General features: G+C 40.7%; 1 protein-coding gene across 3 annotated transcripts in view; it reads left to right on the top strand.

The window, feature by feature from the left end:
- The first annotated feature begins 690 nt into the window (after window positions 1-690).
- IL6ST (interleukin 6 cytokine family signal transducer) overlaps window positions 691-13,098 on the top strand; it is a 37,073-nt gene continuing 24,665 nt past the window's right edge. Inside the window, exons 1-5 of one of the 3 annotated variants that reach the window (XM_076363083.1) lie at window positions 691-712; window positions 8,064-8,144; window positions 9,268-9,579; window positions 11,525-11,657; window positions 12,936-13,096. In XM_076363083.1, the coding sequence (XP_076219198.1) occupies window positions 8,078-8,144; window positions 9,268-9,579; window positions 11,525-11,657; window positions 12,936-13,096 (673 nt within the window). In that variant the 5' untranslated portion in view covers window positions 691-712; window positions 8,064-8,077. Of the gene's footprint in view, window positions 713-1,175; window positions 1,270-2,485; window positions 2,524-8,063; window positions 8,145-9,267; window positions 9,580-11,524; window positions 11,658-12,935; window positions 13,097-13,098 lie in introns of those variants that run through there. The other 2 variants (XM_076363081.1, XM_076363082.1) reach the window with 2 other exon arrangements.

Below are 13,098 nucleotides of genomic sequence, written 5' to 3'. Positions count from 1 at the left end.
TCTGCCTATTCCTCTAAAGATGTAACTAAAAATATAATATAGCTCATATCCCACTCGAGCCCAAAGATAATCTAAGAAGTAAATGGGCAAAAGCCTAAAGTGTATGGCAGGGAGCAACTTGGGCATGCATCAGTGATGTCTGGTACTTTCCTGACTAGAAACAGCCTACTCTGACACTCTTAGTGCATAAGAGTAAGTTTGTGGATGTGGCACTGAAATATGTTCCTTCTCACTCGTGAACTGGAAAAAATTAATCTGGAATGAAGAGGACATCTTAGAGCACATTACTGTGTCCCATTTACAAAAGGCATTTTTCAGGGTTACTGAATGAAGAACTGTACAAGGATAACCATTGAGGGAACCCAGAGCCTTCCCTGGATCCTGATCACATGAACGACCTATATTAAGGACCGTTTCCTAGCAACCCAGTCTTCCACAAACACCTTTTCTAGGGACTGCTCCCGATAACAGCGTTTTGCTAACACCGCTGCTGTTGATAAGAGCAGAATCCAGCCGCCCGTGCTCCCAGGGGAGCCTTGCGAAACCATGCTCCCTCCTCAGGCCTGCCCGGGAGGACAGCCCCGCCGCGCCGGCAGCGCAGGCCCGGCCGGCTTAGGTCCGGGAGAAGCTTCCAGAGGCCTCGCCGGCGGCGGCCGGATCACGGGCCGGCTCGCCTCAGCTAGGGGTCCCGCGGCTGCCACCCACTGCGCTGGTAAGAGCCGCAGGGGGCGCGGAGGCGACTGCGCTCCCGCCCCCCTCCCCGGGAAGCGGGGCTCTCCAGCCCCTCGTCTGTTCTTGCACACCCTGAAACACACCTTGAGGGGAAAACCCTGCGGGGAGCGTTTCTCCGGGGGGGGTGTTGTCCACGCACCGCCCGAGGGGGGCGAGGAGCGCCGGGCAGATGATGGCGGCGGTCGAGCGGGGAGGGGGGGGGGGGAACACCCGCCTCCCCTCACAGACCGCCGCCGCCCTTCCCGCCCCCCGGCGGCCGCGCGCGCCCCTCGCGCCTCGGATCCTGGCACCGGCCGGTGCGTTACGGGAAGCTCCGCCCCCCCCGCCCCCTTTCGGTTCCGTCACGCCCCCAGCGCGCCATTGGCGACGCGAGTCGAGGAGGGAAGGGCACGGGGGGGGGGGGGGGAGCGTGACCGGGCGTGGGGCCGTGCGTGCGGGACGGCAGCGCGATGGTGCGGCGCGGCGGAGCCGTTATTTAGGGTCTGTCGGTGGGGTGTGGGGCGCCGTGAGGTGGCGGCAGCAGCGCCGCAGCGACAGGTAAGGGCCGGGAGGCTCGCGGCCGAAGGCGGTTTTCCCCTTCTCTTCGGCCCCCCTCAGCTTCCCCGCCGCCTCTGTGTGCCCCTTTCCCCGAGGGGCGTCCGCCGGCGGGGGCCACGTTGGCCCGTTCTTCCCCTCCGGGCCGCGGCCGGGCTCGGCAGGCCGGGCCGTGCGCTGCGGGCGGGGACGCCGGGGCGGGCGGGTGGGCGCTCGGCCAGGGCTGACTGAAGACGGGGGGGAGGACGGCAGCCCTGCGCCACTCGCTTCCCGAGCCGATCCCTCGCCTTCCCCCCGCGGCGGGGGCGTCCGGCGGCGGTCTTCCCCGCCCGCGCCCCACGGCCGTGAGCAGTCCTCCCCGAGGAGCGCCCGGCCTGGCGGGCTGTGAAGGGGGTGCGGGTGCCGCCGCCCGCTCCCCGCAGCGGCGTCTCGCCTCCCCATGGCGGGCGCTGACGGAGCTGGCCCGGCCGTGGCGCTTAAAATGCAATATGGCCTCGCCCACGGCCGGGCCGCCTGGGGCCTCCTCGCTATGGGGGCCTGAGGGGCTGTCGAGTCCTTTTTCTTGCCGGTGTGCGTAGTACCAGCTGCTGGGGGTGCCCCATCTGCAACCCTTCCCCTGTCTTGATGCGGTTTTACTGACTTGCTGGCGTGGCACAGAGGGTAAGACTGAAGATTATCCGGGTTTTTCTCTCGTGTGGTGGTTGTTAATGCCGACAGTTATAATAAAGGTTCTGCGACCCTCACTGGACTCGTGTCTTTAGGATTTTTTCAACTCTCTGGTAAGCTTGGCCGTATTATTGGCAGGCGTTTTCTTGTTGAAAAGCGTTGCATTTTGTTGGCTTCACCACAAGTGGTCTGTTCTTGCTGCCTGTAGACCAGAAGGTAAGAAAACTGCTGGCCTTGAAAGAAAAGCACAGTTTGTTTTATACCTGGTCCAACTACCAGAGGGATTCCCTGAGGTATTAGGGAAGAGCGGGTACAGTGAGTAGCCTGGATTGTCTGCTAACTTCCGACGTGCTCCTGAGCACCAGTCATCCTTGCAGTGGGTCGCTGGTGCTCCTCCTAAAGAAGAACGGTGTCGTTATTTTCATCTTCCAGATGATGAACCTGAGGCACAAAGGAAAGCGGTCTGCCAAGTGTGCTGGCAGTGCAGAGGAGAATAAATCCCAGTCTCAGTTTTCATCCTTGTTTTAGGCTGACTGATTGCCAGCTGGTGGCAGCTTGTTACTTCTGAGGCATTTCTGAAGGAGAAACCTGGTAATAGAATTATATGGGATTATAGTTTTGTTATTAGTGATTTGTTCTGTCACTGGGGGGGGGGGGGGGGGGGGGGAAGCGTGTTCCACAACCTGAAGAGGTCAGATACTTTTGGGAGTTACGGGCTTTTTTCTTTCACCCTCTTTTTCCCCTTATAGAACATAAAATTTATACTTCTTTTCCTAAATACTGTTACTTTCAGAAGAATAATGATACATAAAAGGTATCTGTTGAAAGCATGTAACTTCTGAACTTAACAAACTTTTAATGTCTATGTTGGTGTATCACAACAGGAAAGTAGGAGAGGATGATGAAAATTTGAGATTACTTCCTAGAAGTTAAGCATTAAAAATAAATATTTGGATCTTGTTTACATGTCTAGAAATGTGATCTCTTCAAGTAAAGCCTATACATACATTTGGGGGGGGCGGGGAGGAAGATACATGCACATCTGTAAGTCTGTACACAAAATGGAGATACACTGTCTCCCATGCTGCTTCTCTGGAGGATTAACACTAGCCCAGTTGTATGAAAATAAATAAACCTCTTGGCCAATTATTTTTAGAATGATTCTTATATTAGCAAGAACTGTCTAAATTAGGGAACCAGCATTGGTGGTTGTCTGTCTTGAAGGTTTGACTTCAAGATGAGAACATGGCATGCTAAGACGTTATTTTGTACAAATACACTTGCTTTTTAGACTAAAGCTACTTGCTAGCTGCAAAAAAACCTGAAGTATTTCAGAGAAAGTGATCTGCAGTTTAAGAAAGTACCAGAAAGAAGAACTTAATTCTTGCAAGTAAATATTTGGTGCCTCTAATGAGGTATTTCAGTCATTTTAATCTGTGCACTTTTGTTTGGGTTTTTTATTCTGAGTGCTATACTAAAACCCCAGAGGTAGGGAGTAGCCTCCTTCTAGAGGCAAAGGAATGAGTAATGTGGAGAAATGACTTAGCTATTTGGTGAAAGGGAGAGCGATATCATTTGTGTATAGGTATTTTAAATATGAAAATGAATTTCAGAATATTCTGTGCATATAATGTTATGTAAGACTTTCAAGTGATTCTCTTAGAGGTGTTTGGGGTTTTTTGAGTCCCCTAAATACTTCCAAGAAGGAAGGAAGTTTGGAGGAAGGAAGGATGCTTGCATGTTAAATACTCCTAATTAGAAAGCAGTTACAGCTTGAGTAATCAAAATTGCTTGAGGATAGTTACAGCCTTTAGATGGGCTTTAAGTACCACCTTGCTTATTATAAAACCTCAAGTAGTAGCTGCTATGTGCAGTATCACTTTTATGTACTGGTTTCTTGCTCCATCTGCCTGAGTAATGTGGATTCTTAGTGAGAGATTACCACTTGAAGCTGTAAGCTTAGCTCTTAATTTTTTTGAGGAATTTTTGGAAATCCATTTGCCAGCAACCTTTGGGCTTTCATGATTGATGTGATGATGAGCCTTAGCCTAACACCTTCCTGTGGTGGTTGTGGTGATATCTATACTTCCTGACTTGCAAGCTGGCTTTGCTGGCAAGAACATGTTATTTTGGCTATAGTCTCTTAAACTGAGATTGTCATTTGTAGGTCACTTGGATGATAATTGTCACCTCTCTGAGATGGAGAGGTGATAACTCATCATGTGACATATACCTGTATTCATTTTGGGGTAGTTCTCATCATATATGAAATAAGATTAATTTGTAAGACTTCCGTCTGCTCAATATAAGTAACGATACCCGTTTTGCATGAATGCCTGACATTTCTTCAAAAACTGTTATTCACAGGTTAGTCATAAAACTCAATGCTGTTGCTACTTTGTGCATGTAAAGCTTGACTTTAGGGTCGTTAATAGCTTTTCATAGGACACTGCCTGAAGCATCAGTTTAAGGTTCAGGCATAAAGGCTTAGTGCTTTCCTTTCAAAATGGTAGCAGGATGTGAAGAGTAACAGAAGTCCCATATGATTTGGAGATTAAATGGGGTGATCTCATGGCATATGAGTTTCATATGTCTGTCTTTACTGAAGTAATCACAGCATTTTAACAGTTTTTTTCCTCTTCAAGATAACTTACGTTCTGCAAGTTAAGGACTGTCACCAGCAGCAGTTCTAAATTGACCATGTTGTTTTTACTGTGTAGTATTTTGATGGACTTTGATCCTTGCCACTTTGGCAGACTTCACTATCAAAGTAACCTGACAAACTTGTAACATCAGTTTCTTTCTCTGTCCCCCTTTCCTCTTCACTTAGTGGTCCACAGCAACTACATAGCATAGATAAAGTGTTGGTTTGGCTTTTTTTTTAAATAAAAAGCTTCTGAACTGACTAGCTGCTTCAGCATCAGGTTGAACTTTCACCTTACATTCCTAATACACTACACCACTCTGTAAAACAGAAGACATTGGGCTTTGCTGCGTAATCGCTGAAACTATTGAGTTTTCTGTTGTCCAGACTTGCAGCTTACTCTGACTTAAAGTAGTTAATGGTGAACAATTGGTGTTTAGCAGCATTTCTTTTGAATTATGGCACTATGTTTTTTTGAAGTTTTGGTATAGCTTATATGCAGGGTTTCTGCACCATCTGCACCTGAGCATCTTTATATGTTCAGATTAGAAAACACTAGTTTCCATGGAAGTATCTTCCTCACTCTAATCTGAAGTATGGCTCCTTGTTTTGTTAGTTATAAGCCCCATGATTTTTTTTTTTTACAGCTTTCATCTAGGCAAGATGGATGGAAGTGCTTAGTGTAACTCTGGTTCTTTCCCCTAGAACTAAATTGCAATTAAGAATCAGTCTTGTAAAAGCCAGAGAGACTAATGTTTTTAAAAATAGCACATATTAGAAGGGATTGCAATAGCCCCTTTGTGGGTTTGGAGGTATGTAGCTTCAATCTTCTTCACACTGCATTGATCAGCAGGGGGAAAAAGTAAAATACATCAGAACAGCATAAAAACAGATATATGCTGAACTGTAGCATGATTTTGACACTATAGTCACAACTGCTTGTTTCCCATATAGTAAGTGGGTGGGCTTTCCACTTCCCATTGCAGGTGATGGAGCATGAGTGTCAGTTCTCTTGCCTTTCAGGAGCTGAGTGCAAGTGGAGTAAGTACTATAAACTGTGGAGGGTTTCTTTGCTCCCTCAAAACACATACTAAACTTTCCGAAGTGCAAAGTAGTAGAGATTTGGACTTCAGCTTCCCATGTGTAAATGAATCTGCTCAGGACAACTAAAACGTTGTACTCCAAGTCTGGAAGACAGTTGAATATAGAAATGGCACTCATTTAAAAAGATGAAGTCATTTTATTTCTTATGAAAAACATTGTACTTTGAGCAAAATATGTGATAATTCTATATTTTTGTTGAGTTGGTTATTGCTTTTTAAGTGTTGGCTTTTATGTTCCTTCAGGTGTTTCACAGTATTTTTTAACCTGAGCCATACTTAATATGACTTAATATGATTTTAAGACCAGCAGTTCTTGAATAGTTTTGTGGAAATATTGTTTAACCTGAAATAAATAATTACCAAAAAGAAAACCAGTAACTTTGTAATGATGTAATACTTAGCTTAGCTGACACTGCCATTATTCTAATGTGATACGAAATGGAAGAGAAATGCTATATTGAACATTCTTTAAAAAAACTTTCCTCTCTGCCTTTTCACATCTGCTTCACTCTTTCTTCTTCAGTGTGGAAACTGCTTCTGGTGTCGTTTTGCAGCTTTTGGCAATTAGCAGGGAAGTGGCTAGCTTTCCCCCTAGCTTGTCGTTGCCCTTGGGGTTCTCATGAGTTTCAGATCTTCTGCAACTCAGATTGTTCAACTTAAATAGCTTTAAATGAATCTTGCTTAAAATAACAAATCTTAAGGTCTATCCTTAATAGAGCACAAAAAGCTTTTGGTAGCAAGCAGTATTTATGTTAGGGTAAGTCAAGACACAAAAATAGAATCCTATGTGCTGGTTTTACTCAGTGTCTGAAGACCTAAATCAAAAAAGAATACTCTTCTGAGTTTGGTTGTATTCACCATGTGAATTTATTAAAAGTTGTGAAACCAATTGGGATTTTAAAATGCAGAAAGGCATGGGTGGGTAGAAACGTTATTTTTCAGATATTAGAAGACGTAACATCCATAATAAGCAAAAATCAATTGGTTTTGTTCTCTTACTGTACACTTGTAATAAATATCTAAAGATGTATTGCACTTAAAACTGTATAATGGTTTTCATATCCAGCCCAGTGAGACTACTTCAATGTAACATAGAAAAAATGAGTTGAGAATCAAAAAGCTATTCCATACAACTACAGTCTGATTATAAATAAGTCTTGTTATTTAGTTTAAAAAAACCCAACAACCTCTAGTGGTAAATATAAATGCTTGTTAACATAATTAAGTCTTTTAATCAGCAGTATTTCTAGTATAAAATTTCTACATAGGAAATTTTGGTGGGCTTTGAGTAATGAACTCAGAAGTATAGATGCAAATAAAGATACTGCTGAGTGATTCTGATGGCTATTATTTTAGTCCTAACTGAAACACATCTATGTTGGTGAGCCCTACAAGGACTCTGCTGAAAAGGTTTGAGATTGGCTTTTGTTTAGTTGTTGTTTTCTAATTCTTGTGAATCGACTTTTCTTTACATTATACTGTTTACCTTGATTTGTAAAAAAAAAAAAAAAAAAAAAAAAAAAAAGGCTTAGATGTGCTGATGCCTAAGGAATGAGGTTCTAGCTTGGTATTGATACATCAGTGCTTAAATATCTTGTCTAGTTTTATTGATCTATATGAAATGCCTTGCATCTTTCTGTCATTATTGTAAAGTAAACTACATGCAATCAAAGCGAAGGAGTATTTCCTGTCATAAACTGCAGTTTGTTTTCTGTCTGATAATAGTAAATGTAGCTTTTACATTTTCCTTTCTAGGGAGTACTGTGGAATTCCTTTAAACTTCTGAGTGAGTTGCCTTTTATAGGGGTAAAGCTCAGAATACCAGTTTCCAAAGAAGTTTTATCAGTTTTTGATATGGAAGCGTTGTACTTCGTAATTCTTAAATGTATTTTAAGTCAGTCTTGTGAATGAGACACACGGTTTTGTGATAAGTTGTTCTGAACCTTGTGCAAAGCATTTATATTAGTGCCTTTGAAAGCTAGGTAAGTATGGTAACCAACATCAAATTCATAGGGTTCTGTTTTAAAACCTGAGCCACAGTGTTATGCTCTCTATTCTAACTGAACCTCCCACAGAAGTACCAGTGAAGTTTGTTTCCATATATGACATGAAAACCTTAAGCTCATGCATTTCTTAAATTTGTAACTAAAGAGGCTTTAAACTGCATCAGTTGTCTTAAATAGACATTGGATTTTGTTAGAGCAGTGAGTAAAATGGAAATAATATGCCCATTCTTTCTCTAGAATGAGAAGATACTAATTCTTTAAGGAAAGTAAATGTGCATACCTGAGAAATTGTAATAGATCAAATACAGATCTGAATTTGACAGTGATCTAAAGTGAAGAGTAATAGTTCAAATTTAAAAAAATCTTTCTCTGTTACAGGAATTCTGTGCAGCATGTTTTCTGCATGGAACTGGGTGGCCCATGGCTTATATCTGCTCTTGAATATTTGTTTTCTTGAAGGTAAGACTTCTGTGTCTCAAACACAAGAGACTTGTAGAACTTCTTTAATCGGATACTTGAAGCACATACTTGCTTTTTGCCTAGATACTTGTGGGGTGGGGGCAGAAAGCAAGGTGTATTAGGATACAGAGACTTAGTCTTTGCTCTTAATACTATGGTAAAATAATGCATGTTAAACCAATACTCACTTCTGCTTCTATTCATTGCTCATCTGTGTACAGAGATAGTGAAGAGTGACTTTGGTCAGTGTTAGGTTGCTTTGGTTCTACTGGCATCACTGGAGCTGGTCACTGTAGCAACCTGAAGTTTAATTTCACATATGCCAAACAGTATCTAAATGAAAGTATGTCTTGGTCAGACTAAATGCTGTTAAAGCAGTAATCTACCAGTGAACTAGTGTAGTAGGCTCTATGATCAAGTTAGAGCTGTGGGCCACTGCTATTGTGTAGCAAATGATCATCCTCAAGATGTTTAGTATGGCTGTTGATTCAAGGCAGTATTTCAGCCATCTATTTCATCTCTAAAACTTGACACTTTTCTCTTTATGTGCCTCTGTAGCAATAGTCACAATCTTATTGTTGGGTTGAAGTTCCTTTGTAAAAAGAGTACTATCTATAATTCCCAAATATGCTTATAGTATACACACTGACGCTTTTGAAATTGACAACTCAAGTATTTAGCTGTTTGCATGCAATTCTTCTAAAACTAGTCCACCACAACAAAGGTGCACACTTATCCCAATTTTTTGTTGTTAACTTTCTCAACAGAAAATACCTTTTTTAACTGCAAGAGTAACCTCAAGTATATTGCCTTCCTCCTTCAAAACATACTAAATATTCAATCCTTGACTCTCCTCTCTCTCTCTAAAGGCCCCTGTTTATTAATAGAGCTTTTCTTGCTTGGTAAAATGCTTTTGGAAAGCCTAGGGAACACTACACTGGTTTTGCCCCTTAAATCTCCTTGGTGGTCCACTAATGCATTTCAGTTTTATAACTGTCAAGTAACTAACTCATTTTCTGCTTAGACACGTGGTATTTTTAACATTATACTAGTGTTGATCAGCAATATTGATTATGGTATGCTCTGTAGTTTTTAATAAAGATGCAATTCTTTTTCTTTTTAGTTTCAGGTGGACTTGTACAGTCATGTGGTCACATCATCCCAGAGTCTCCTGTATTGGCCCTTGGTTCCAATTTCACAGCATTATGCATTTTGAATGAGAGTTGTCTTGACTTTGGCAATATCTATGCTAATCAAATTATCTGGAAAATTAAAAATAGAGTGGTACCGAAAGAACAGTATCGTGAAATAAACAGAACAGTTTCCAGTGTCACATTTAATGACACTTCTTCACTAGCTACTCCTCTGACATGCAACATTTTAGCAGATGGACAGATTGAGCAGAACATCTATGGAATTACAGTTACAATAGGCTGTAAGTACCACATTTCTTGCTTTTCATTCTGGTCTTAAGAAAATTGCTTCTGAGAAACAGGGAAGAGAATGCAAACAATAGAAAGTGTGCACATTTTGAGACACTTATTTCCATTCCTTCAGTTCCTGGATAATTGTATAAAAACATTGTCAAATTACATGCCATCAAAGCTGGTAAATATGCACAGAATAAAGTTTTCTAAAAAATAAAAACAACTCTGGAGTATTTCAGTGTTGAAATATGAAGAAAACGGAATGACAGAAAACAGAATGACAGAAAACAACAGAAAAATGTTGAAGCAGTAAGATTTAAATTACAGAAAGACGATGTGAATTTAACTGAAACAGATCCTAGGAAATAAACTAACTTTTCCTGACTTCTGTTTCAGTGTTCAAGGAAATACAATAAGGTTGTATGTCCTGCTGTCATAATAACACTATGTCCTGGTTTCAGCAGGGATAGTGTTAATTTCCTTCCTAGTAGCTGGTACAGTGCTGTGTTTTGGATTTAGGATGAGGTTAAACCACGACACACTATGAAATTAATGTTTTTTTAATTAATGGACTGAGAAATATTTAGTCCATCTGTATCACTAAAGCTAACCTGAAGTGTCTTAAGGATGGAACGTACTATTTGGATTACTTTACCTCTATACATAAGAAAATACTTTTAACTAATTATAAGTTTTCCTTGTTCAAGCATGATAGCACTTGCATAGTTCTGAGCAAGTGCTCTTTGAGACAAGACTGAGCTCTTGAGAAGCTAACATGAATAACTTAATATACTACTTCTTAATTAGTTGGTGGACTGTTTATAAAATAAGTGTTCAAGTGTCCTTGATAGAGTATGAATAGCTGATGAACTATGTTTCCTCCTACTGTTGGCAAAAGGTATTGCAGTTGTTGCATGGTCTGTGTACAAAAGGCTGGCTTGAGTTCACAATTTAAACTAATGTGGTTCTAGCATAAGTTACAAAATGCTTTCACAGAAAAAGTGTTTTCTATTTCAACTTCTAAGGTGTAAATTTCTTACCAGAAAAGATGTGACAGGCAAAATATATGGAAAGGTGAGGACAGATACAATATCCTACGGTAAACTGAATGACAGTACAGATAACATTCTACAATTGTAATTCACGTATGAATCTTGAGATGCATTTGTATTTAAAGCTACTGTATTTTCATACTGTCAATTAAAGAAAAATTCTGTAAATAATGAGAATAACAACAGGTTTGAGAAGAATACAACTATTCAGGAACAAAACTCTAATGTTCATAAGGTACTTCAGTTGAAAATAGCATTCTGCTTGAAAGGAAATAAGATTCTTCAAGTACATTATACTCTTGTAAATAGTGATATTCTAAAAGCTAGAAACAAACTTTTAGTGTGCTATGATTTGAATTAAGAAGGAAGAAAAAATATTCAGCTGCACTCTGAAAGTTTCTTACGCTACTAAAGTGCATTGATGAAGATCTCTTATCTTTCTTGTAGGTGTTCGCAGCTAAAGCATCCTTCTTCCATAGCTCACGTGGGGGAGAATAGACCTATCACAATTGCCTTAGAGCTCAGTTTATTGACAAAGTCAGCATATGCCACTCCAGCTGTAGTGCTCATTAGCATTTTTCTGTGTGAATTAAAATAGATTTAGATGAGAAATGGTTGATACCAGGTTTTCTGTCCTAAAGAATGAGAAATCTTCTATGCTGTTCCTTACTGTCACGTACTTATTCCTTATACAGCCTGCTGTTTCTCAGAGCAGCTGGTTAAGCTTCTTGACTTCCATTGCTGGATGGTATCTAGCGCTTTTTGTCCCCTCCTTTAGAAATAAATCTGACTATAAATACTTCTGATGTTCACTGAAATTGCTCTAATGAGATGCTTAACGTGATTCTTACTGGATTGAAATGTGTATATAGATTAATTATTGCTAACTTTTTCTGTACAGTGCCCCCAGAGAAGCCCAAGAACTTAAGTTGCATTGTGCATCAGGTGTCAAAACTCACATATCCTATGACTTGTACCTGGAACCCTGGAAGGCATACATTCCTGGACACTCACTTTAGGTTGAAATACAGATGGTAAGTAGCCCTCTATAGAATATCTAAATAATTTTGAAGAATATTTGTAGGCTAAACCAAACTTCCTTGTAATTCCTTGATACTTTGGAAGAGTTCTTAACTTAAATCCAGTTTTCTGAAGCATTGCTGTCTATTTTGGGGAGAAGGGAAGAGTTAAGTTCACATTTAAAGTAACTCTAAGTCAGACTTGAAATTTTGTTGCTGCACTTGTTTTGAAGTAACAGCTATCTCATATTTTTCCATTATTCAAATACATGATTAGTGTGGCTTGAGTACAATACACCTAATTATTAGGTGGCTGGACCCAAATTACATATTTTATGTTTTTCTGTGGTGACTGTTCTATCCCACTCTAAACAAATAGATGTCTCTGCTCATTGCAGGAAGGTCAGACTAGATGACCTTTAAAGGTCACTTCCAACCCAAACCATTCTATGATTCTAAGTAGAGACACCCACATACAATGACTGATTTTGTAAAGGTATTATCTACTCTGTACTTTTCTAAGAACTCAGGATGGTGTTTGTCCATGATTAATCCTAACATGAAAGCTTCAGCGAAAGTATTTCTCCTGTGAAAGCAAATTAACTTAAGTATTTTTCAAACTCTTCAAATGGTCTCTTGTAGTTTAAAATGGAGTGGACAGAATTGTTGCTCTGCTCTGGAAACAGGAATGACTGCCTACAGCTTTCCATCTACCCCATTCCACTAAAGTGTTTTGGTAACAAGTGTGGTAGAAAGTATGGCTAGATAGAAAACCTTAATGCTTTGCAAATCTCTTGATGCCCCTAGAAGTACCTGCTGTTAGTGTAGCAGAAGATGGTGAACAGAAATAATGATGTGTTGCAGCCGTAACGCTGTACTCTTGAAGGGTACGTAGGTAATACTGAGTACACCTTTTAATGCATGAATATGCTTCCAGTTACTAGCCATATTGCTTTTGATTAAATGTATCAATTCTTGATCTTTATTTTTTAAGCTAAGTCAGTTTTTTATACAACTTTATAATTACAATACAATGGCTTGTGCTTTTGAAGGTATGTGACTTGAAGTCAAGAGATTTTATTCTAGTTTCTATTCTAATGCAATCATGCATTTGTGGCTGAACAAGCCATTCTAATCTCTTCACCTTTTCTTCCCGTGCCTCTGCTTACAAAGATAATGGCAGAGAGGAAACATGATCTAAACTGATTGATCATTCTGATCTAATTACAAATATTCTCTAAAGGAAACCAAACTTACTGCTTTATACCTTGTTTTTCCTTCTCTTTTATTTAGGCCACAAGAGAACTTTCCTGACTGTATACCAAAAGATGTAAACAATTCTTGTACAATTACTGATGTTCAGTTCTTTGTTAACCTGGAGGTCTGGGTAGAAGCAGCAAATGCTCTTGGGAAGGCTGAATCTGATCCTCTTGTTCTTGATCCCATTGAGATTGGT

This window comes from Aptenodytes patagonicus, chromosome Z (assembly GCF_965638725.1).
Source record: "Aptenodytes patagonicus chromosome Z, bAptPat1.pri.cur, whole genome shotgun sequence".
In the NCBI taxonomy this organism is placed as follows: Eukaryota; Metazoa; Chordata; class Aves; order Sphenisciformes; family Spheniscidae; genus Aptenodytes; species Aptenodytes patagonicus.
This window is presented reverse-complemented; position numbering and strand designations above follow the sequence as displayed.